Source organism: Lampris incognitus, chromosome 6 (assembly GCF_029633865.1).
Source record: "Lampris incognitus isolate fLamInc1 chromosome 6, fLamInc1.hap2, whole genome shotgun sequence".
NCBI lineage: Eukaryota > Metazoa > Chordata > Actinopteri > Lampriformes > Lampridae > Lampris > Lampris incognitus.
The window spans coordinates 53,540,181-53,565,642 of NC_079216.1; the positions used below are offsets into that span (position 1 = coordinate 53,540,181).

A 25,462-nucleotide genomic window follows, 5' to 3' on the forward strand; every position below is an offset into this window, starting at 1 on the left:
AGAAGTTAGAGTTTTTTTTTTTGCTGACATTAGCTGGGGGGCGGGGGGGTGTTTGTATTCTACCATATTATAACAAACCATACTTGCTAAGTGAGTTTCTGTTGCAAGTCCGGCTACTTTCTCGCAGCATGATTTACTGTATACTGTACACAATTTAGCTATATATTAGGATTCATTTATACAAACACATAAAATAAAATCAATTTTTTCCCCCAAAACAAAAACTTACATTTTAATGATTCCCTTACACAAATTATGAATGTGCATTGCTGTGTTATGAGAGAGACTGCCTCGGTAAGATAGCTATTTGGTTAGAAGAAAATTACTTTACAGCTTCGTATGCTCTTTTCAGAGACCTTCAGCTCAGCTTTGGAGGCGTTGAGGTGAGGTGCCTCTTCCGTGTCTGCAACTTTTTACACTTTTAAGAGTTAAAGCAGGTGTGTTCTTGTGTACCATCGTGAAGTAGCCCAGCATTTCTCGTCAATAGCTTTTTATTTATTTATTTATTTACTTTTTGTCGAGACGCAATCAGCCCTGGTGATTTACCATTATGGAACAAAGTGCCAATTGTATAGTGATGACAATGCTACTTATATTATATGCTACAGCCAAGGAGTAGATTCACACCTTTGATTATTATAAGGCATTACAAAGATGATGTAAAATCATTACTGTCTTTTAATCATAATACGGATTATTGTTTATAGATTTTTGCTTTCTCTTTTTGAAATCAAACACCATTGTTACTATCACAGAAAATTGAATCAGTTCATCTGTCTTTAAGCATGCTCAATAATCCAGGTAAGAAAATCAGAGCAAGTTGGATCAATTCATCTGGAGTCAACGTTTACTGAGAGAAATATTTCATCGCTCATCTAAGGGCTCTGGCACACCAGGCTGATGGTCGGCCAATGTCAGGCTGTCAGTGAGTGTCTATGACCCTAGTTTTTGCAGTGTGTCCCGCACCGTCGGCACTAGTCGGACCTCTGTCGGCAGCTTTTCAGCCGATTCAACATGTTGCATTGGTGGAGCCCATCGGTTAGAGATCACTCCGTCACTCTGATTGGCTGTTCAGTTTAGCGAATCAGTGCAGAACGTACATGCTAGTTGGCCGTTGGATGTAGTCTTTGTGGTGTGTTCAAGTGGTACTTTTTGGCCCAGACGGCAGGCGACGCAAGGTGATGCAACAGTCGGCCTTCATCGCTGCTAGTCGGTTTGGTGTGTCTGGGCCTTAAGTGGCCTCTCCAGTCTCAACTGACTGCAGGTATCCCCCACCCCCATAAACAATATAGTGGCATAACAACCAAAAACAATGACCAGTTTTACATGCAAATTGCTGTGAGCATTAACTAGAGTTGCAATGGCCATGTGTACTATTCACAGAGGATTGGGGAATGGTTGCAATCACAGCATTGTAAAATGGCGACAGATGTACTCTTAGCCTCCCCCAGTTCAGGGATGGTCGTTCCTCTTCACATAGATGGCCTCTTTGACTCTTTATAAGGGTGGGGATACCTGCAGTCAGTTGAGACTGAAGAGGTCACTTAGATGAGTGATGACACGTATCTCTCTCAATAAACGTTGCGACCAGATGAACTGATTTGACTTTCTGTGATTTTCTTACCTGGATTATTGAGCGTGCATCAAGATCATTGTCACTACTTCTTCGGCAATGTCCAACTGTTAGAAACTGTTACGAATGAAAATGGTGAGCGCTTCAAGAGTCTACGGGTTTAGTTGGGCGTAGTGGATTATTAAGTTTAAAGAAAATACTTCCTTTCAAGTTCTTAGGAATTCTCCAATATCAGCTACATCTGGTTCACAATAACATTGTTATCGTTCATATCTTCATTATGTCTATTACGATACTTTTGTGTGTTGTCGTATTCAAAATGATCTATGGAGGCTCTGAAAGATTACACCGACACAGCAATCACAGATGTCAAAAGGAGAGTAATTTGGAGTTGCTGGTTGCCATGCAATCAGACATATTAGCTTGAATTACCAGGAAAAAACATTTTTTCATAACAACGTGGTTGAGTGGCCAGGGAATATACTCTCAGAAGAGTGCTCTGGGTGTGTTTTTCCTCTCAGTATTTTTAATTTTGCACTGCCCCAAAACTAATTTCACCCAGAAAGACCTTAAATGCCTCTCTATATCTTTTATGTCCAAAACCTAATTTGCCAAGAGTTCAAGGAAGTATCTATGGCCTGGCTTCAAGTTTAAGTGCTCTAGTAAAGTCAAATGAAAAATAAAACAGAAGAAAAACACGGATCCTGTGAGACCATTCATTTCGGATAAAAGTTCTAGTGAGTCCAAACATTACATAGTGTCACCAAACTGTGAAAAACTCCTCGGAGATAAATCTTCTGGCTTTGAGGTGAGGAACTCGGGGTTCATCAGGAGGCATGTAAGGTCAAGTAATGGCTCTACTGAGCAAACCTCTCCCTTGATTCTTTTTCCATTGCTCCACGAATAGCGGAGAGCAAAGAAGGCGCTCGGGCCTGTCCTTTCCCCCAGATCTGGTGCACAGATGGCAGACAGGCAGGTGGGTTAGGGCCCCATGGTCCTCAGGCCCTGTTTCTCCATGATGTTCCACAGCTTGCGCAAGTTGGACTGGGTGATAGCGTCGTCTGGTTTCAGCTGCAGCGCTCTAAGGTAATTGGCTTCTGCTTCTTGCAGTTTCCCGTTGAGGTGCAGGATTGCCCCCAGGTTCATCAGAGCTGCAGGATACTGGACACCAAAAACAAAAACAAAAGTCACCTTTACAGGCATACATTCTGTTACGTAGAGTTGACAATATATTGCTTCAGAATCAACACTGCAATATATGCATAACGTTACAATATAGGCATGTGAAATAGTCACATTGCAAAGGATGTAATGTGAAGTGAATTGGGCCCATCAGTCATGTTGGGCTAACGCTTACTGCTTGATATAAAATGAAATCTAGCAAGGACCACTTTTTCATGACTACTTTTGAAGAGATATATCCTTGTGCACCTGATGAATATTTTACTTTTTGGGGGATTTTTCCCCCCTTTTCTCCCCAGTTGTATCCAGCCAATTACCCCACTCTTTCGAGCCACCCTGGTCACTGCTCCACCGCCTCTGCCGATCCGGGAAGGGCTGCAGACTACCACATGCTTCCTCCGATACATATGGAGTCACCAGCCGCTTCCTTTCACCTGACAGTGACGCGTTTCGCCAGGGGGACGTAGCGCGTGGGAGGATCACGCTATTGCCCCCAGTTCCCCCTCCCTCCAAACAGGTTCTCTGACCGACCAGAGGAGACGCTAGTGCAGCGACCATGACACACACCCACATCCGGCTTCCCACCCGCAGACACAGCCAATTGTGTCTGGAGAGTTGCCCGACCAAGCCGGAGGTAACACAGGAATTCGAACCAGCGATCCCTGTGTTGGTAGGCAACAGAATAGACCGCTACACTACCCGGACCCTGATGAATAATTTAATGTGGTTTAATGGGTTCTTGGACAACTTCCTTGTTCTCCCCTATAACATAATCATAGCTAGAGTAATATATGTATTTTTTTTTTTGCAAATGGAGCTTCTGAAACTTAAAGTGTGCTTTATATCTGATGAAATTATGCAACTCATTTTTAATCAAATATTTCAACGCATATCGCAAAAAATATCTTTGAGCTCAGCTGTAAAGTTTGTTTTCCAAAATTACACTGAGCCATTACGTAGCGCAACATAATGCAAGTAATGTGGTTCAGATGCAGAAGAACCGAGACCGAGCTGCTGACATGCATAAAACAACAAGTCATCAACTCACAGCTAATGGCTTGTTTAGACAGCAGGACTGCATCAAAATCTCAAACGTTCAAACAACCAAGTCTGAGATGCAGAGTGGACGTTTGGTGAATAATGAAATGAGGTAACATTTACTTTATGTACGAACCATCTACACGTTGCGTTTATGCATAATTAACAAACAAGGAAAGCAGAGAGACTCCGTCACTGAGCCAAATGTGACGGCTCATGCAGCGAATGTTCATTAGAAATGGTTTACATATCGGGGTGGGAAGTTGAAGAAGCTGATCACGGGGAAAACCTTTAATGGATGTTCTTTCTGAAAGCAAGAGCCTGATTTCTGTCTACTTCTGTCAACCAAATCACTATTACTTTCCTCCAGCGCTTCCAGTGCACAAAGTATTCGGTGATCACGACCCAAAACTGAGGACAGATGGAAACACAGGTAGGTACATTTCATTGGGAACTTGATACAAGAACCAAAGGTATAAATAGTGATTTTTGACATCTGGGTAGCGTAGTGGTCTATTCCGTTGCCTACCAGCACGGGGATCGCTGGTTCGAATTGCTGTGTTACCTCCGTTTTGGTCGGGTGTCCCTACAGACACAATTGGCTGTGTCTGCAGGTATGTGTCCTGATCGCTGCACTAGCACCTCCTCTGGTCGGTGAGGTGCCTGTTCGGGGGGGGGGGGGGGCTAGCGTGATCCTCCCACACGCTATGTTCCCCTGGTGAGACTCCTCACTGTCAGGTGAAAAGCGTCTGGCGACTCCACATGTATGGAGGAGGCATGTGGTAGTCCTGCAATCCTGCCCGGATTGACTGAGGGTGTGGGGCAGTGACCAAGATGGCTCGGAAGAGTGGGGTAATTGGCTGGATACAATTGGGGAGAAAAAAAATTGCAGCCAGGGTGACGCCATATTGGATGGACCCAGATCTGCAGGGGGAAAAAAAACCTAAAAATAAATAAATAAATCATGATTTTCTGAGGCGTCTGAATTGAGACAGTCCATGTCACAGAGCATCCTTTCATCCCTTGTGGTTTTACAGCAGTCCTGACATGAAACAGAACTGGATCCGGCCCATCTGATCATCAAGACCGTGGGTCAGTGTTTTGGGGTTTGGTTACCATGCAACTCTGCATGTCACCCTGTCCTTTCTGCAACCACAGATGTCAGACAGAGCAACCACCACTTTGAAGTGGGTCTAGATGGATGCATATTCCATCTGCTGCCACAAGAGAAAATCCCAGCGCCAGTCCGAAGGTTGAGTCATCAGGACAGAAAGTGTCCCGCGCACAATCACAGTTAATGCTACGGGGTAGGAACACCGGCCGAGGGAGGGGGGGCCACATCTGATCTCCATTTTAGCGTGTGGAAAAGATGCCTAATCCATTTAAGTAGCTACTTTTTAAAATGAGCAATTACAAGGAAAAGAGCCCATCAATGACTTTGAATTGCAGTCAGATCAGGAACAGGAAGGGTTAAAAACATTTTTGTTTCAATAAAACTTGTAATGATGTGCTTTTCCTGCTCTGTTTGGGACGTTTCTGCGATTGTAACCTCACATATCATTTCCACATGAACTCACACATGATTAAGGCATCTTGTCAATTTGTGACTACCACAAGCCATAATTTCTTTCTCATGGCCCGTTAGCTAATTAAGGGTATTTTACAAGGCCAGGGGTGTTTGATGAGAAACTGAGAAATGTCCTACAAGTGTTACTGCATGGATATTCAAAAACTTGTGTGTTATAAAAACAGAGAACATTATCCACTTAGTTTACTTTCTTTATAAATGTAAAAAAAAAAGGAAAAATATAGTATGCACTACAAACCACAGTGGTGTAATGAAAGGCTGCTTTATAGTGACTGATATTTAATCAAATCTAGATGGCGGCATGCATTAACGTTTGCAGCGGCCTCACCCAGTACCATCCATGCAGTGTCTTTGTCCATGTCTGCATCTAAGTTTGTATGTTTGTTTAATGGCTGGGAGAGCTTAGTCTGTTGCATCCTATGGGCCCAGGGACCATGGCCCTGCCCAGAGCTGCATCCGAAGAGGAAATGCCGAGGGCGGTCTGACAGGACCCAGAAGAGGGGCAGGCTAAGCTAACTACTAGCCCATGCAGACTGGCAGTTCAGATAACACCAAGGGCAGTCTAGCGGCAGCCTCGCCTAGCATTGATTGTGTTTTTGGTGTCTTCGTGCAGAGCGCGGGGAGGTGTGTTGAAGGTGTCTGGCTGGGAAATCTGGCGTTGGATCAGCTGAGCGAGCCTGATCTGCTGCATCCGTTGGGTCCAAGGACCATGGCCCTGCCCGGAGCTGCGCCTGATGAGGAAACACCATGGGCAGTCTGACTGGACACGTAAGCGGGGCAGGCTAAGCTAACTGCTAGCCCATGCAGACCGGCAGTTCCGACAGTCATCCTGGCTAGATTTCGCTCTCTTGGACACTGATTTTTTTTTTCTTGTTTAGTTTGGATATATGTGTTAGTTTGGATATAATGTGTTCTTTCAGTTTTTGGAAATGTGTTTTTGTCTTTGTGTTGCACTGCTGTGGGCTGGGGGAAACAACATTTCATTTAATTTCATGTATGCAAGTATATGAAATGAAATGTCAAAATGTTCCTGATTCCTGATCAACAACCTACACTCTGGGTGCTAAAAGTCAAATGTAGAGTGTGAAGTGTCAAACAACCAAGTGATACTATTTGCACCATGGGCCAATAAAGGTACACAGTAATAGACGGCAGTTTGATTCAAAACACATCCCATTATACACAGCTGTGCAATGGGCTCACCAGTATCGCCCATCATGGCCAACTTATATATATGGAAGAGGTAGAACACAGGGCCCTGAACTCCTTCAGAGGAACACCTCCGAGCCACTGGTTCAGATATGTGGACGACACATGGGTCAAAATCCAAACACAAGAGGTGCAAGCGTTTACCAAACACATCAACTCAGTGGACAAGAACGTTAAGTTCACAAGGGAAGACGTAAAGAACAACAGTTTGCCCTTGGACTGTGATGTCCACATTGGGGAAGACAGGAGCCTCCACACTGGGGTTTACAGGAAACTTACACACACAGACCAATATCTACTTTTCGACTCACACCACCCTCTGGAACACAAACTGAGCATCATCAGAACTTTGCAACAGAGAGCTGACAATGTGCCCAGCAGCACTCAGGCCCAACGAGAAGAACACAAACACCTGAGGGGAGCTTTAAAAACCTGCGGCTACCCCAGTTGGACCTTTGTGAAAACTGCAACACGTTCCAAAAAGACCAACCAGGTGAGCAACGAGGAGAAAAGGAACAGAAGGAAGAGCACAGTCATCCGGTATGTTTCTGGAGTCTCCGAGAAACTCAGGAGAATTTTCAACAAACACCGCATCCCGGTATACTTCAAATCCAGCAACACACTCCGACAAAGACTGGTTCATCCCAAAGACTGTGTACTTCACACCCAAAAAAGCAATCTGGTGTATGCTGTACAATGCAATGAGGATTGCACTGACCAATACATAGGAGAAACCAAACAACCACTACACAAACGAATGGCCCAACACAGGAGGCCAAACTCCTCAGGACAAGACTCAGCAGTCTATCTACACCTAGAGGAGAAGACACACTCCTTCGAAGACAGCAACATACACATTTTGGACAGAGAAGATAGATGGTTTGAAAGAGGGGTGAAGGAAGCCATCTATGCGAAACTGGGAAAAACATCCCTCAACAGAGGAGGAGGTCTGCGACACCACCTATCTCCCACTTACAATGCCGTCCTTTCATCTCTACCCATACCAGGAGACTCAAGAAGCCTAGCCTCCAAGAACAACAGTTGGTCACTAACGGCTCCAACGACTCATGACCACTGAATAATGAAGTTGAAACTAACACCCCCAACGACCGTCGCTGCTAAGCAAATGCAAATCAATAGCTCCGATGGCGACGGGCGCGGCTGGACATCGGAGCACAGGAGAGCCACGCATATCAATAGCTCCAATAATGACGGGCGCGGCCAAACATCGGTACACAAAGAGCCATGGACATCTATAGCTCTGACAACGACTCCAAGAGGATAAATTCTGAGTCTCGTCACCAGCCAGTCAGACTAGCTTGGTATAGTCAGAAAGGCACGAACTGAGGAAGCCTCTTGGATGAGAGGCGAAACGTCTTCACGGATATATACCAAGTCCAGTTGCACTTGATTCAACTCCTTTGGATAACCCATGAAGGTACCACCACACCTCAAAAGGTGACCCTATCAGAATTCTGGAATAGTCATAATTTAACAGAGGATGCCAATACATAGATGACACCAACAACAAACACTCATAAAGAATGACCATTTATCTTTCTTTATGCACCCACACTGTTTTGGACACACGCCTCCTCTTCCCAAGGCCTTTCCTCCCATTTCTAGTGCACCCATCATCTGTTATCCCAGTGTCAAGGTTATATGAGTGATGCTCCATGCATGACAAATTCAATAGGAACAATATGGCAAATAGTACCGGTTCCCTTGTGGGGAGTGGTGCTGGAGAGGGTAGACGTTTGAATTGATGAATAAATCAAACGGGCCGTGGAATAATCCAGTTGTCCCTTGGAGGGGACCCACTGTCCCTCAATGCACATAACAACACATTCGCTACAGATTCCTGGGCCGCCGCAAAGGCTGGCATGAATAACATTACCGCCTCATCCTCGGTGACTCCAACTGTGTCAAAACATTTGACCGCCAGATAGATGTTCATTTTCACGGCTTGTTAATGTAGTGCCCCAAGGAAGCGGCAAACCGTGCCTTCTGCTTCCTGTAGAACTACAGCAATGGATCAGCCTGCAATAGAAGTCCCAACTTGTCTTCATGATGAAATTTCTATTCATGGGAGAAGACGGTATTCATGCCTTGTATAGCCAGAGTAACTCTGAAGCAGTTTTAATAAATTTCTCCTTATCTGACCTACCCATTCAAGCATCAGCGACAAAATAATGCGGAAAGGCCACTTTTTTTTATTTTTGGATATTTTTTGCTTCTTAATTCGTATTTAATTTATTATTATTTATTTATTTATTATTATTATTTAATTTAATTTATTTATTTCCATCCATCCTTTATCCAAACCGCTTATCTTGCTCTCGGGGTCGCGGGGATGCTGGAGCCTATCCCAGCAGTTATCGGGCGGCAGGCAGCCCAATAACAATATAATTATTCAATTTTATTTATTATTTTATTTCATTTTTATTTTATTTATTTTTTACTTTTATTTTTTTATAATTATTTATTTAAATAATACATTTATTTGTTTTCTTTAATTATTCTTATTATTCTTATTAATTTAATTATTTGGATATTTTTTATACCAAATACTGACTGTACGAGAATAAATATCCTGTTGCGTGATGTCAGATAAAATCACATCTGTGATTTTATCATGAATGTACCACATGTTCATACTTCAGATATTGCCTGTTTATGAAACAGATCATTCTGGTTCTCACTACGGATTAGCCGAGTAATCTCGGAAATTGCTGCCGTTTGGTAACAGTCACCCTTCAAACATGTCATTTATCGCTCCCATTTTGTTCAACTAAAATAGCTTCTAATTATAATCATTATCAATAATAATAATAATAATAGATTATATTTATGTAGTGCTATTATGATAATCATTAATTGAAAATGTAAGATTTCTTAAATGTTTCCTGTCTTTCTTTCTTTTTTTGTAAATAGAATTTGTGTTACTCGTATTTCATAAAACCAGTACACCCATCACAGCACCCCTGTAATTGGTGTACTATTTCAGGCGATGCCTCGCTGCTGATCTAAAACGATATTTAACACTGCCTCTCAAGACAAATTGCTTAAATAAAGTGTTATTTTTACCAGGCTTCCAGCCGCGTCTGATGTGAAATTTTCCCCGGCTCCACTAATGGAGATGCCCAAGGATAGTGTTCCTCTGAAACACCCAGAGGCGCAGAGGTCAGACCAATCACCAGGTAACATAACTCAAAATGGATGGAGCCACTCAAACCGCAGAGCAGCCCAATTTAGAGCAAGTTGTAGCAGTCTACTACAGCAGTTACAGCCCGCTTGCCCCGCGGGGAACTACCAGTAGACTACATCCCCTTGTATATCACATGGAGGACGCAGACCTTAAAACTGACGTTCAGACCTGTGAATTTCAAACATTTGGAACCTGGTAAAGGAAATACTAAAACGTTTTATGGACAGATTATATTTTCCCGATGCTCCCTCTTTGGCCTGTGGGCATGCTCCCCCCGCCTCCCCAAAAAAATGGCTTAAACCAAGTTATGGTATGGAACTGGTAACATACTCCTCACTGGGGCTTCAAAAACCAACATTTTACTCATAGTGGAGTTGTGTAATGGCCCTAATAACGCAATAAAATAATCCAATCCACACTGCATCTCCCTATTCCTGCTTGCATCGTTTTAAAATGTGTTGTATCCATCTAGATTAGATTAGATTGTTTTATTAGCCGCACGATCGAGGCCGGTGGAATTAGTTTTTGGTACACTTTAAACTCTGCAGCACAATACGTACATGGACATCATCAGACACTCCACATATTATCACGAACAATACAGTTACACAATAACAGAAATAAACATATCACACATAACAGTTAGGTGAATGGTGGTGTTAATGCCAGTGGTGTGTGAGGAGGGGACTATAGGGAGGATTTAGACTGTTTGTGAAGCATTTCATCTTGGTGGACAGTGACCTGTAGCGCCTCCCTGAGGGAAGGAGCTGGAAGAGGTGATGAGCAGGATGTGAGGGGTTGGAGATGATATTCTTTGCTCGCTTTACAGCCCAGTGACTATGTAGAGATTCAACTGAGGGGAGTGGGTTGCCTATGATTTTGGATGCCTTGTTGACAATCCGCTGCAGTTTTTTCCGTGTTTGACTGTCCGTGCCGCCGTACCATACTGTAATAGAAGATGTTATGATGGACTCGATACTGGCTGAGTAACACAGAATGAGCAGTTGATGTTTGATCCGGTATTTTTTAAGCTGCCTAAGAAAGTAAAGTCGTTGTTGAGTTTTTGCAGTGATGTGTTCAGTGTTAATTTTCCACTTCAGGTTATTGCTGATGTATATTCCAAGGAATTGAAAAGAGTCGGTGATGGTGATGGGGTCTCCGCTCATTTGTGTGGGTGTTTTAGGATCTATCATGCAAAGTGTGCCTACACCTCACTTGCATGCATCTGTGTGCATCTCCCTTTCATCATGTGTCTCCTTTTTATCGTTTATATTCTTTTTTCTTCTATTTTTTTTTCTATTTTTAAATTTATCCGCCTTAATTCACTTTTTAGTCCTTGTCGTTTATTTTCATTTCATGTTTTGTAACAATTATACTTACTCAGCCGGAAACCGTAAAAGGAAAACTATTATATTCATGTTAAATGTTAAACTGCACTGTATAAGTTGCTGAAACAGAAATAAAAACTGAGTAAAAAAGAAGAAAAAAAATGCTACAAAGTCAAGCATAGCAAACTCATATAGTGCAGAGGTCATCATTCTGTCTAGTGAGTTGCCATGCATCTGTTAGGATTTAGTTACAAGTAGAAAATCATGTCAGCGCAACATTAGATAGGTTTTCTGCACACCGATGGGATGAGGGGTTGATAAGTGTGTGTGAAGAAGGATCTGCGATGCATTTGGTGAAACTGTCCCGTCTCAATTTAGTTGCTATGGAGATAAATTGAGGTTGGAAGTCTAGGAGAGGATGACTTATGGGGCGAAATATGAAAAATAAAAACACCGTCATATTCCCGAATAAAACCCTCCCTCAGATCCTCCACAGCAGAGACGCGGCACTTTCACAGGCGAGGGATCGAGCACATGTGAGACCGAGCAAAGCTTTCTGGGTAGGAATTCACCCGACTCCTGGTTTTCCTCTCAGTGCAGCTGCGGCAGCAGTGCTTCAAAAGACCTCTCTCTCCCCCCGCCCATGCAGACCTCTTGCCTCCCTCGCCTTGCTTCCCCCTCCTCTGCCCTTGCCCTACACCCCCCGCCCCACGTCACCCCCTAACCCATGCTTTCCTCCCTCTACTTCACAAAACACAGGCTTTTTTAATTTATACCCCTACCCTTGCTATCGTCCAGCTTCCATAGCCTTTCCCCGCTCAACGTCTCCCTGCAACACTCAACAATTTTCGGTCAAAAGTCTTTATTTATTTTTTTCCTTTCCTGCCATTCTGTAACCTTTTCGTCTCCCTACCCTTCCCAACCTGGCATGTAGCTTCAGAAGCACAGCCAGATGTGAAGTATATTAGCATGGCCTTTAAAGGAGCAGATATAAAAACCATACAAATCAAATGAACAGGCGAGGCCGGGGCACGGCCCGACTATAAGCCCAGATAATGACACAAACTAGAAATTTAGGCAAAGTGTGTGTCACTGGAATGGCAAGCTCTCATACTCCAAAGTCCACAGGTTGTGGAGACTGACCAATATAAAGTATGCACTTCTGGAGAGGGGGGAGTAGGACTACATTACCACATTCCTCACATAGAGGCAATCGTCATCTCAAATGTGTGCACGATATGAAACACCGGTGCTTTTTTTTTTTTGGACAGAGAGGAGTTGAGCTGTAGCGTGGTAAAAAAATGAAAAATGATGATGGACAGGGTACATGGCTTAAGTCATGTCACATCGGAAAGAACAAAGGACAACACTAAAGAAGATGAACGACCCTCCTCAATTCTCCCTGTCATAATCATGCCTCAGCTGTAAGTAATACAAGTAGCAGAGGAGGGGTCCGGACCAAAAAGTGACCGGGCGGGGGGGCTTAGAAGTGCCTCCGTGTTTGGACTTCAACATCAAATGCATGTCTTCGTGATCGAGGATGCCAAGAAGCTGTCACATGAAAATGATTACAGCCTGCTCCTGAAACAAACATGTGGAGAACACAAGCATCCTCGCCACGCATTTCCCATTGGTCAATTTCCCCATCAGCAGATTATTTGTTTATTGTAACACGACAGATGAATCCTCATAAACGGTGCAACTGCACATCTCCATATAATATGCATCAAAAGCTGCAGACGTTTAACCCAACCTAGCCTCCACAAAAAGTCAAACAACAAATATTCAGATGGCCGTGCTTTTTTGTAAGTACGAATTTGTAAACGCAAGTCAATTACAAGGTCGTACTTGTCATTTTGTTGACAAAAATACCCACATTTGTACTCGACAGTGGCTGGTTTGGGCCATGTCTCCGCATCGCCACAGTGCGCTCTTCAAAATGTGAACGGCCACAACATTCCACCATCAAGTCAAACCATCTGATCCACCAACGACAAACAGAAAAAATGCGACGGGGATGACAGGGACTTTTGTGATTGAATGGATAATTGTGTTGGGATTTTATACAAACTGTCCTTGATGAATAGGACTAAAGAGACGAGAATGTGCCTGGCAAAGCATTCCGAAAGCGTCTTTAATCACCGGATTTTCCCATTTAAATTCCAAGTGACCGAAGAAATGAATCTCTGGTTTTGTTTTGCTGTTTTTCTTCAGTGACTTGGTGCTTTTTTGTATTTTGGCAAATATTAAGTAAAGCAAGTAACAATCGATACTGTCAGAGTCGTAATAAAAATGCTGACATTTAATTGATGGGTTTTTTTTCTTTTGACCCCTCCCCCTTTTTCTCCCCCAACTGTATCCGGCCAATTACCCCACTCTTCCGAGCCATCCGGGTCACTGCTCCACCCCCTCTGCCAATCCGGGGAGGGCTGCAGACTACCACATGCCTCCTCCAATACATGTGGAGTCGCCAGCCGCTTCTTTTCACCTGACAGTGAGGAGTTTCGCCAGGGGGACGTAACGTAGCACGTGGGAGGATCACGCTATTCCCCCAAGTTCCCCCTTCCCCCTGAACAGGCGCCCCGACCGACCAGAGGAGGCGCTAGTGCAGCGACCAGAATACATACCCACATCCGGCTTCCCACCCGCAGACACAGCCAATTGTGTCTGTAGGGACGCCCGATCAAGCCGGAGGAAACACGGGGATTTGAACCGCCGAGCCCTGTGTTGGCAGGCAACGGAATAGACCGCTACACTACCCGAACGCCCTCTTGATGGTGTTTTCTTAGAAAAATTAACATTGCAAAAGCAAAAGTTCCAAGTTTGAAACAAAAAGTTTTTGAGCAGGTTTCATATCGTTGGTGTAGGAGATCAGTAGATACTGTGGTGGCTGCAGACAGCAGCAGCAGCTCTGTGGGTCAAGTAGCCTTGCTTGGCTGTATAATAGCTTTCAAGTGGTCCTTCAAGTATCTCTCTTGTCCTAACTGTATATCCACTGCAAGGAGAGCCGTCTATACTATCAGTGATATACACTGTAAAAACAACCTGCTGGTTTCATTCAAAAAAGGAAGGCAACTTATTACCAGCCCTTTTCTGTGTAATCTCAACTCAAATGATCAATGGTCACTTCTCCATAACATGGGGGCTACCTAAGAGCCACAGTAAAGAGAGAGATCCGATGAATTCATCAGTGTAGTGAATTCGGGGGGCAGCCCGGGAACCGCTTCAGCCGTGACACGAACCCGGGTCTCCTGCACCACAGGTGACTAAGTTAACCAGTCGACTAAAGGGTCCGACCCGTTAGCCAAGGGTTAGTGTGTCTAGTTATCCGTGGTCATTACACTACTTCCCCCCTTCTTCGGGAAGCGCATCTCCGCGCTTCAGCATATCAGCTCCCTCACGCCTCTGGGCACAGGCACTTCCGATGGCCTCGCGGTCTCACCATCCCACTTCTGACACCTATGTAGTGAATTCGGGGGGGGCAGCCCGGGAACCGCCACAGCCATGACGCGAACCTGGATCTCCTGCACTACAGGCGACAACGTTAACCAGTCAAGTGTAGGGTCTGACCCCACACACACACACAAACACACACACACACACACATACACACACATCGGATTCATCTGTCTTTACTGTGGCTCTTAGGTAGCGTAGCCCCATGTTATGGAGAAGTGACCATTGATCATTTGAGTTTTCCACACTCTAGCTGAGATTAGTCAGAAAAGGACTTGTGGTAGGTTGCCTTACTTTTTTCAAATTAAACCAGCAGGTTTATTTTTTACAGTGTACAGACTTGTGGTCTAAAAAAAAAGCACTGCAAATCACCTTGAACTCCTTTGGTTCCCTCATATTATTTATGTATTGCTTTAAACTGAAATGATTGTTCTTATGGCACATCTGGAATTCACTAACAAAATTACCAAAATGTTCAACATCTCTCTAAAATACTGAGGTGAGCGCATGGTGCCGTGTTCACGTTGCGTAATCGAAGAAACAAGGAGCTGTAGTATTTCCACCGTGCAAACTTCAGACTATCCCTTTCTGACACTTTAAAAGTGTGGCTGGGCAGCGTGATTGCAGAAGTATTTCCAAAACTTCGGCGTCTAAATTACCTCGTCCAGATGCACGTCAGCCATGCGTGTCATTAATCCGGAGGGGACGTCTTCTAATCAGGACACGGGCAGCGAACAGGGCGACCGCGGAGCCGACCTGTTTTGCTCCCGACTGAGTAAACAAGTCAGCTCCTCACCATCTGAGGTCTCAGATACTGAAACCCATTCATTTCCCAGATGCCAGAAGCTCCGCGACTAAGAGTTATTATCCTTATTCTTTTTAATCCGCCCACCCTGAAAATTGCCCCCCGTCTCTTTCTTTGAAGCCGTTGATGGATGTTGCTCAAATAAGCCTCCAGGTTTAGTAAAAACCCAAACAATGTTTTTCACTCAGCTCCACTGACAATGAGGTGTACTGTGGAAAAAAAACCCAACAAAAAACAGGCCGGGCAGTAATATGGAAGGGATAATTGGACAGAACCCCCCCCTCAAATAAGGGACTTTGTGTCCATCTTGTCCATCAAGCTGAATAATAGTAAGGGGTTATTCCCCGGTGGTGGTTGTGGCGGTGGTACTCACGTTGGGTCTCAGGCTTGCCGCTTGTCCGTAGTACTTCTCGGCTGCTTCATTTAGGCTGGCTTGTCTGCAAAGGAAAAACAGGGAGGCAATCATCACTCATCTTTATTGCTCGAACCTCAGACAGGGGGCCTTGAACTTGTGTTTTTCCTGGCACTATGGGGTCACTGAGAAAATAACAACAAAAAAAAGTGAATGGCACTGAGGGAGAAGGACGGCCAGTCAAATATCCTGTTCACGCCGTCGCAGCTCACGCGGACAAGCGCTCACCGCCGAACACGTTCTAGTTCAACCGAACCCCGATCCCCCGGCCCAGTGCCGACCTATCGTCTTACTTCTTGGGTTCCTGGGTACTTATCAGAAAACACTTGAAAGGATGAAGAGAATTCTTATTTCTGCATGAGGGCTGTTGAGACTGATGGGCCATGCAGCACCCTTTACATACTGTTTATTTAGAAAGTGAGCTAAGAGAGCGAGAGAGAGACACACACACACACACACACACAGAGAGCAAGAGAGAGACAGAGACAGAGAGAGAGCATTTAATTTTTAAACAAGGCTTTATTTAACAAAAAAATATCAAAAAAACAGGAAGAGCGAGAGAGAGAGAAGAGAGAGAAGGAGCAAGAAAGACAGACAGAGAGAGAGAGAGCAAGAGAAAGACAGGGAGAGGGAGAGACAGACAGAAAGAGAGAGAGAGAGACAGATAGGGAGCAGGAGAGAGAGAGAGATGGAGATAGAGAGAGATGGAGAGAGAGAGAGAGAGAGAGAGAGAGAGAGAGAGAGAGAGAGAGAGAGAGAGAGAGAGAGAGAGAGAGAGAGAGAGAGAGAGAGAGAGAGAGAGAGAGAGAGAGAGAGAGAGAGAGCAGGAAAGTCAAATAAAAGCTCTGGTTGATCTTGGTTTAAGGTCACCGAGGGCTAACGTAGCAACAGAGACCATGGACTACTGTGCTGAATAAGGGCACACAACATTTAACTTGACTGTATTACCCAAAAAACACAACAAAACGTGTTGACGGCATGCCTACACCACAACATGCTGTATACTACCATATTGGCAAGAAAATAGATTTCTGGACAGATGGCCCGCCTGTCTGAGTCCCTGCAGACCACGGGCATTTAGAGCCTGCAGACATGAAAACCTGCAGTCAGCATAATGATGTATCCCATCATGCTCCTCGTCTTGGTTCATAACCTGAATCTGTAACCATTCCGTCTTATGCGCTGGCCGGTGGCTCCGGCGTTTCCTTTCATTGCTTCTATGTTAAATAAGGACCGAACCTGTGACCCGCGGCTGTATATATTTCACTGATGGTAACAATTGTTCCATTGCAAACAGTTTAACTTTGACAAAGCCAAGGACGGAGTCAACGGCGGCTGACTGCAGAGGCCCGGGGCCGTGATGATGAAAGGGGACAAGGTCATCGGAGTTGCACTTTCATTTGGGGTTGTCTTGGCCTATTAAGTGGTCTTCATCCATATGGTTCCAGATAGATGGCAAAGTGCTCCGTTTTAGGACAGCCAGGCCAACAGCCCGAGTACACCAGCAGTACTTGTGTAATGGTAAGCATAATGCTGTCGTATTTTATGAATGTAGAAAAATACTTCATCATTATATATGTAGAGGTCACTTGGGAATGCCAGATTTGTGCTATTTATTTATTTATTCCTATGCAATGATAACACATTTTATTTGTGGGTGCCTTTCAGAGCACTCAAGGACACCTTACAGAACACAGTAAAAGATAAAATCAAAACAGGGCAGGGTAGATGATAAAAAGTTAATACAGCAGATGAGTATAAAATCATCATCTGCACAGAACTCAGACTGAATGTGTCAGTTTGAAAAGGTGCGTTTTGAGATGGGATTTCAAGGTTGAAAGAGAGTCAATGTCGCGAATGTCTTGTGAGAGAGACTTCCATAGACGGGAAACCCCCCCCCCCTCTCTCTCTCTCCCTCCCTATATATATATATATATGTGTGTGTGTGTGTATGTATGTATACATATATATGTACGTATGTATATATATATATAGGAAATAGCCTCAGTTACCAATGTAACCGAGCATATTTCCGCCCACTGCGGGATTCGATCCGGGATATACTGCACCACGGAGTGACATCACTAACCACTCGACAAAAGGGGGTCGACCCCCTGATGATTGGCCAGTGAGTTTTTTTGTAGGTTACAGTAGTCACTCTCTCCCTGAGGCACACCCTCTTGCTTCATTATTCGCGCATTCCGAAGAGACTTCTGAGGATCTGCATGCTTCCGCATACTTCCGGATCCCACCGCTGCCACCAATGTAGTAGTATCCATCCATCCATCCATATATAGATAAATAATTATAAAACATATATTATATTTAATATATACATAAAACATATATATATAACAAACACACACACACACACACACACACACACACACACACATATATATATATATCAACACAGATACAGGAAAAACATTTTTTAAAAGAGTGCGTGACACACGGAACAGGCCTGTACTGCAATGTACTCAAACATTTTTTCCTGTATCTGTGTTGATATTCCGCTCCTCGTTAGTTGAGCACTTATAACACCATTGATGGTTTCGGAAAAAACGCTATATATATATGATATATAATTAGAAAACGTATATAATTATATATAATATATACATAAAACACACACACAAACATATAAATTACTGCATAATGGACCTTTACTACCTTGTGTCCATTTCCTGGTAATATGTTAAGATATCTAAATTTTTCTAAATCTCTTTGAATCTATCCATCCATTATGCAAGCTTTTTTTTATCGGCTTTGAAAAAAAAAAAACTTGTACACAAGTGACTTTTAAGTTAGCACAAAGCACTGATTTTTTTTTAAATACACGCCACACCAGTTACTCCCCAGAATGGACACTCGATACTGTTTTTGCTTTTTCTAAACAAATGGGCCATTTAAGCCACATGTATGTTTACCAAGCAGCCGTTCGACCACATCAGTGATGCACAGCGGAGAGACGGGTGTCGCTAGCCAGGCGTCCACACAAGCAAACATCTATTTTTTAACTTACATGGTTTTAACTTACATGGTTTATACACATAGAATATGATGATTCCATGTTTACAGTGTCGAGACCGTAGGCATTTTCTGCCAGTCTCTCCTGTGAAGAAGCATTTCGCATTCCAGTGCAGCCCAAACACAGACTCGCACAACTATAGGTTTCGTGTCCAAGCAGAACCACAACAATGTATTTGTTTGCCAAAATAATATCGGGGAAAAATATAACATGGTGATATAAGTATCACGTAGAAACACGTTATCGAGGGAGAGCTGGAAAGCCCCCCGCACTACAGCCAGGAGAAAGGCAGGACCTCCTAGTGCTATCTGACTTGGGAAGTGGGAGTACAGAAGTCAATGAAAGCCAAGAACATAAACCACTGCCTGGGTTTAAACCCAAGCCCTAGGAGAAACAGCTGCAGGGAAGAGGGGGAGACATCAAGAACAGAGGGAGGACGACACGGAGGGGGTAAAAATGAATCATGAGAGCATGAAAACAACTCCCTCGAGGAGAGATGCTCGACCATATTTCAAATCAGCAACTCAACCACCAGTCTTTCTGCCCTGACATCCAGTAATCTAAGGATGGTTTATTAACCCCACGGCAGACACAAAAATGCACAAATCACAACACGGGCCGTGCAGCGTGAGGCTCGCATTGTTTTAGGCGACACTAATGAATTAATGAACAAATAACGTTTTCAACAAGGGCCAGCCGAGTGGGAGGGGTGCCACTGTTTTGTCTGGGAATATAGACAGACGCTTCAGCCAGGTATAACTCAAGTCCTTGAAGCATGCAGAACCACAGGTGATTAGAGAGACTGCCAGACATGCGGCACATCTGGTTCAGATGCTAGCTCAGATAGTGCAGTCCATCAGACTGACTTGGTCTCCCTTACTTTGCGTGTCGGTCACCAGATTTCATGTGCAGCAAAAGTAATCTATTACAATCTAGCTATTGGAGATTCTTCTGGCAGCAGCACTACGTACCCAGTCAACTTATTAACCAAACATTATCTCTATATATAATGTAGGGATAACACTCCATTAGCAGCCAAAATACTAGGGAAGTGTGCCGTGTGTCTCTGAAACACTTCTAAAATCGTGTCCACCAGTGAGGTCACCGGGGGACAACCTGTCATTATGAAAATTTACTTCCTGGTTTGCCAATATGCTTCATTGCAAAAGAAAAATGTGAACATCAACGTCACATACTGCTGTACCAAAATTAAAAAGAAGCAGGGGTCCGGGTAGCACAGCAGTCTATTCTGTTGCCTACCAGCATGGGGATCGCCGGTTCGAATCCTCGTGTTACCTCCGGCTTGGTCGGGCATCCCTACAGACACAATTGGCCGTGTCTGTGGGTAGGAAGCCAGACATGGGTTTTTGTCCTGGTCGCTGCATTAGCGCCTCTTCTGGTTGGTCGGGGAGCCTGTTTGGGGGGGCGGGGAACTGGGGGGAATAGCGTGATCCTCCCATGTGCTGTGTCCCCCTGGTGAAACTCCTCACTGTCAGGTGAAAAGAAGCAGCTGGCAACTCCACATGTATCGGATGAGAAACGTGGTAGTCTGCAGCCCTCCCCGGATCAGCAGAGGGGGTGGAGCAGCGACCAGGATGGCTCAGAAGAGTGGGGTAATTGGCTGGGTACAACTGTGGAGAAAAAGGGGGAAAATCCCCCCTCCCCAAAAAAAAATTAAAAAGAAGCTGGCATTCCGTCAATGTAAATATATAACAATGTTCTTATGCTTTATGAAAGCTTACTGACAAGTTTTGGCCAGAGGTGGTCCTCAGAGCTCGAAGGAGGTAAGTCTTCACAGTTTTCACATTACATTCATGGATTGTCCGCCAGTGACATCACCGGCGGACAATTTTGGCGGCATCTGAGAGACAAACCGAGACTGCTCAGCATTTTTTTTCCTTTGATTTTGAGATAATTTATTGATCTCCGTGGAGAAATTAGGCTCTGCATTTAACCCATCCTATTGTATAGGAGCAGTGGGCAGCTGCTGTGCAGCACCCGGGGACCAACTCCAGCTCTTCTTTCCGTTGCCTCAGTCAGGAGCACAGACAGGAGTATTAACCCTAACATGCGTGTCTTTTTGATGGTGGGAGGAAACCGGAGCACCCGGAGAAAACCCAGGCAGACACGGGGAGAACAATGCAAACTCCACACAGAGGACGACGTGGGATGACCCCCCCCAAGGTTGGACAACCCCCAGGGTTCAAACCCAGGACCTTCTTGCTGTGAGGCGACCATGCTAACCACTGCGCCACTGTGCTGCCCAATCTATTAGCAGCCAATTATGGCTGCTAACAGAGCATGGTGGCTACATTCTAGTACATATTACAATACACCAACAGAGGGGATGAGGTTTCTGTCAGGCAAGAGCGTAGGAGAGTTTTATATGGGGGGACAAAACCCTGTAGGGGGTCCCGGGGGCATGCTCCCCCGGGAAAAAAACAGTTTTAAACTGCAATTTTTCCAACAGTTTTCAGCAAAGAAAAACATGTTTCATGGCCATATGATAAGGCCTCTCCCAGAAGATTATTATTAATATTTTTAATTTTGGCAGCTTAATTAGCCAGTTTTAAGCTATCTGAGACAAAAACGTAAAGCCTAGACATCTGTACATCGTTGACTTTCACGTAGTGTGGGATGGGAATGACATGAATGCTGGCACATACAGGGAGTATATGTCCAATATTATATATATTTATGCATATATCTAGTAGTGGATGTTATTGTTTATGGGGGGGGGACTTTTTCGCCTCCCACCCACATTGAGGGGGACTTGTCTCCTCTGTCCCCGGTTCCGACGCCCTTGCTGTCAAGGCTGCATCTTCTCTTCCCATGGACCCCAGCACCGTGCCTCATTGGAGGCTCTTGTTTATGTCTCGGGTCTTCTTTTGTTCACGACTGCTTCTTCATTTGTGAAAGCTGTGACTGCTGCACGTGTCATTCTCAGTTTGCTGTATCTCCCTGTGTCTGTCGTGCGTCTGTATCGGCCTCCGGGCGCTCCTCTTACTGCAGGGCTCTCCGGGCCCTCGGTTGAAGAGGTGGCATGGACGGTGCAGCTCGGCGTTCCGGGGAGGAATGGGGGAGTGTTTCATTAAGCGTTTTATTTCCAAATCTTTTATCGTCTACCTCAGCACCTATTACACAACTACCCGTCCTGGAAGAGAGATCCCTCCTCTTACCCCATTCCTTTTTTTTCCCCTGTGAAGGTTTTTTTTTCACTTTTTAGTTTCTCCTCATCTGAATCGAGGGACTAGATTTAGAGGGCATCGTCTGTTGTCGTTTACGGTGCCTACCTGTTTTATATGTTTTAAATTTAAAGCCTTCTGAGATTGTAACTGTGATTTAGGGCTACGCTAATAAATTTGACTTCACCGGATTTGTGTATAAACTGTCCCATCTGTCTTAAGCAGGGAAACACATTTCTTTTAGAGTAATGTTCTCCATAATTTTCCCTTTTTTTTCCACAAATGTGCGCTGTAGTTAAACGAGGGTTATTGTGGATACCAGTTTTTATTAAGGCTGTTACAGTTACAAGGTTATAATTTCTTATCATTTTACAGTCTCCTGACGGTGGCGATGGCCATATTCATAACAGCTGACATGCCCAACACGAGGGCTCACCAAATATAAAAAAACAGATTTTTCGATTCGGTTCACTGATCCAAAAAGCACATGGTTTTGATGGGAACTGATGATCTGAGACACTTGTATTTTATTTTCCCTGTTAGTGTGAAAGTTGTTTTTTTCCCCCATTTAGTGTTTACCCATTATGTGCAGGACAGACATCACAGAGAGGACAGGTTCAGGTCCAGCAGTGATTTGAGCCATTTTAAGAACAATATTACCATACTCCCTCGGGCCTCGCTGGCAAGTCGCTCTTTCCCATGCTACCTTCGCCCCGTACATCACACCTAGTTTGAAATACCACGCTGATTGTTTAACGAATGCGGGAGGAAATGGATAGCGAGGAAGCAAACTTGTCAGGAATCAAGGGCCCAAGAGGGCAATAAAATAGATTTGCGCATCGAAGAGCCTTTGCCTTCCTTTTAATCTCTCCCTTTCCTCTGTGCGGATTCGCTCTCATCCCCGCCAACCGAGGGCCCTTCCACGTCAGCGTCCAAGACAAACACATAAAGACTGTGAACTGTAGAGGTAGCGAGACCCCATGCCAAGGCGGGGGGGAGCGAGGTGTAGCCTGAGCCTGTTCTCTTTAGCAGCCAGGGGTCTAGACCTCAAAAGAACCTTTCAATTGAGGATCCTGTCGGTGGTGAACGCCCCCATGGATCAGACTATCGAGAGGTTAGCTATGCCAAAAAGCAGCTGGATAAAGCTTGCAAGGATAAAGCCGCGGAGCATCACTGTGCTCTTCGGTGAAGCGAACAAGCGGAATTACAGTAGAAGTAAAAGCCTCAAACCTTCAAAACAAGCGTTCATGTTCTCAGGGTTCATCATTCACCCTCATGCAGGGAACCCTAATTCTAATGGAGAAATCCTTGAGTCGGCCATCACAGGTTTTAACGAGGAAATCTCATTGAGAGGCAATATAATCCCTGCTGGCGCGCATTTCTCTCAGTCTGTGTGGCAGCATACTGTAAACTGGTACATGGCTCGCTATTTACAAATTTCCACTCATGGCTTACGTTCAGAAACACAACAGCTTGCGGGTTCCATAAGTGTTCTAACTCAAGACTCGTCAGCTGAACCCTGCTTGGATTTGGAACCGCTTTTTCATGCATGAGCCAGAAACAGCAGAAAGACAGAGAGAGAGACAGAGAGAGAGAGACAGAGAGAGGTGGAGAGGGAGAGGCAGAGAAAACATATCAAGACACGCTCCTGCGTAGTGCGCTAAGACAAACCAGCAGCACTCTGGCTGGCACCGCAGCAAGAGAGGAGGATTACAAGGTATAGCCAAGTAAATCACACTGGCCGAGGAGTGCTGTAAGCCCCAGGATAAACCGTGCAGACAGAGGACCTCCCTCTATCATACAGTGCTTCGCCCACTCTGCTCAGCCATGGAAAACTGCAGCCCACCCATCTAATCTACATAGGAGCAGTACTGAGTCTTAAACCCCCCCCCCCATTCTACTAATGGTGTTGGATCATTTTATTTTCATTTTTCTACATCAAATCACCAGGTTTCAAGAATTTTCACAAAATCAAGCAGCATACTTTTGGATGTTGTGGAACGGTCTGCTTTATTCGAAGATATTGTCCCAGGTGCTAAGGCGATGAGGTTCTGAGATATATATATATATATATATATATATATATATATATATATATATATATATATATATATATATATATATATATTAAAAAAAGGAACTCAGAATCGTTCCAGCCAGACACTCACCTGAGCATGTGGGCAGCGCTGAAGACCACATCAAACTCCCCACTGTCAAGGCGGGCGGCTTTCTCCGCCATCTCTGCAGCTTCCAGCAGTCGAGACTCTTCCAATAAAAACTGACCTAGCAGGGCGGGAGGGGAACGGCACCACTGTTAAAACGATGAGGGATTCCCACAGAGGGACACAGGAGTACATGGACTGGAAGTGTTGCCTTTGGCCTTGGTAAATAGGCAGCCCCGTCTGCCTTAATAATGGTCAGCTGAAATACTAGATACGAGGGCCACATACCATCACTCTCTGGCCATCTCTCAGACCGATTTGTTCAAATCAACTCAACTTGACTGGAATGTTTCCTTAAGATGAAAATAGTTCTTGCAGGAGGTTCGAGTCTTATTGTGGGTGTGGAACCTTATGTTGTAGACCTTTGGAGAAGTAGCTAATCAGGTGGGAGGGATTATTGAGCCCTTACAGGTCTACGGACCGAGGGCGGATGCCTTGGAAAGGGCCAGGTTTAGTCAGGAATGAACACCCTGTTGATTTTGGTGAGCCCCGAACCCGTACCAGGATCCCAAGCCGCTGAGTGAAACTAAGCACATTGTGCTTAATATGCGTGGGTGGAATGGAAGTCTTTGTTAAATGCCCTAGGTGCAACAGTTAAATTGGGATATCAAGCTCTGACTGATTTCCAAAGAACTGTATGTGCAGAGGATCCACAGTGCAAACACTACTGTAGCTGTGCAGCGTTGTGGGTTTTCAAATACTTTAACTCCATTTTGATAGAACGGCTTATGATGCATGAAATCAGTTCTTTGAAATACAGAGGAAAGACATGTTTAAATCTAATATTAGCTCAAGTGAACTGCAGCGTTTTTTTTTATTCCCCCCCACCCCTTTTTTCTCCCCAGTTGTATCCGGCCAATCACCCCACTCTTCCAAGGCGTCCCGGTCGCTGCTCCACCCCCTCTGCCAGTCTGGGGAGGGCTGCAGACTACCACATGCCTCCTCCCATACATGTAGAGTCACCAGCCGCTTCTTTTCACCTGACAGTGAGGAGTTTCACCAGGAGGAAGTAGCGCATGGGAGGATCATGCTATTCCTCCCTCAGTTCCCCCTCCCCAAACACGCACCCCGGTTGACCAGAGGAGGCGCTAGTGCGGCATCCCTAAGATGAATAAAGTATATGAATCTTGGGAGAAAGAGTTTGGATCTCGACATTCACAGACTTTGGAGTGTCCTGTGAGCGTCAGCGGCTGTGTTCCCGTTGGGATGACACACTGTGATTAAT

At 44.7% G+C, this 25,462-nt stretch overlaps 1 protein-coding gene across 1 annotated transcript in view; it reads right to left on the reverse strand.

The window, feature by feature from the left end:
- Positions 1 to 2,000: 2,000 nt before the first annotated feature.
- LOC130114130 (protein O-mannosyl-transferase TMTC2-like) overlaps positions 2,001 to 25,462 on the reverse strand; it is a 53,885-nt gene continuing 30,423 nt past the window's right edge. The window contains exons 8-10 of the mRNA XM_056281904.1: positions 24,184 to 24,298; positions 15,761 to 15,824; positions 2,001 to 2,734 (exon numbers count right to left, since the gene is read on the reverse strand). Coding sequence (XP_056137879.1) covers positions 2,555 to 2,734; positions 15,761 to 15,824; positions 24,184 to 24,298 — 359 coding nt within the window. The 3' untranslated portion in view covers positions 2,001 to 2,554. The remainder of the gene's footprint in view (positions 2,735 to 15,760; positions 15,825 to 24,183; positions 24,299 to 25,462) is intronic.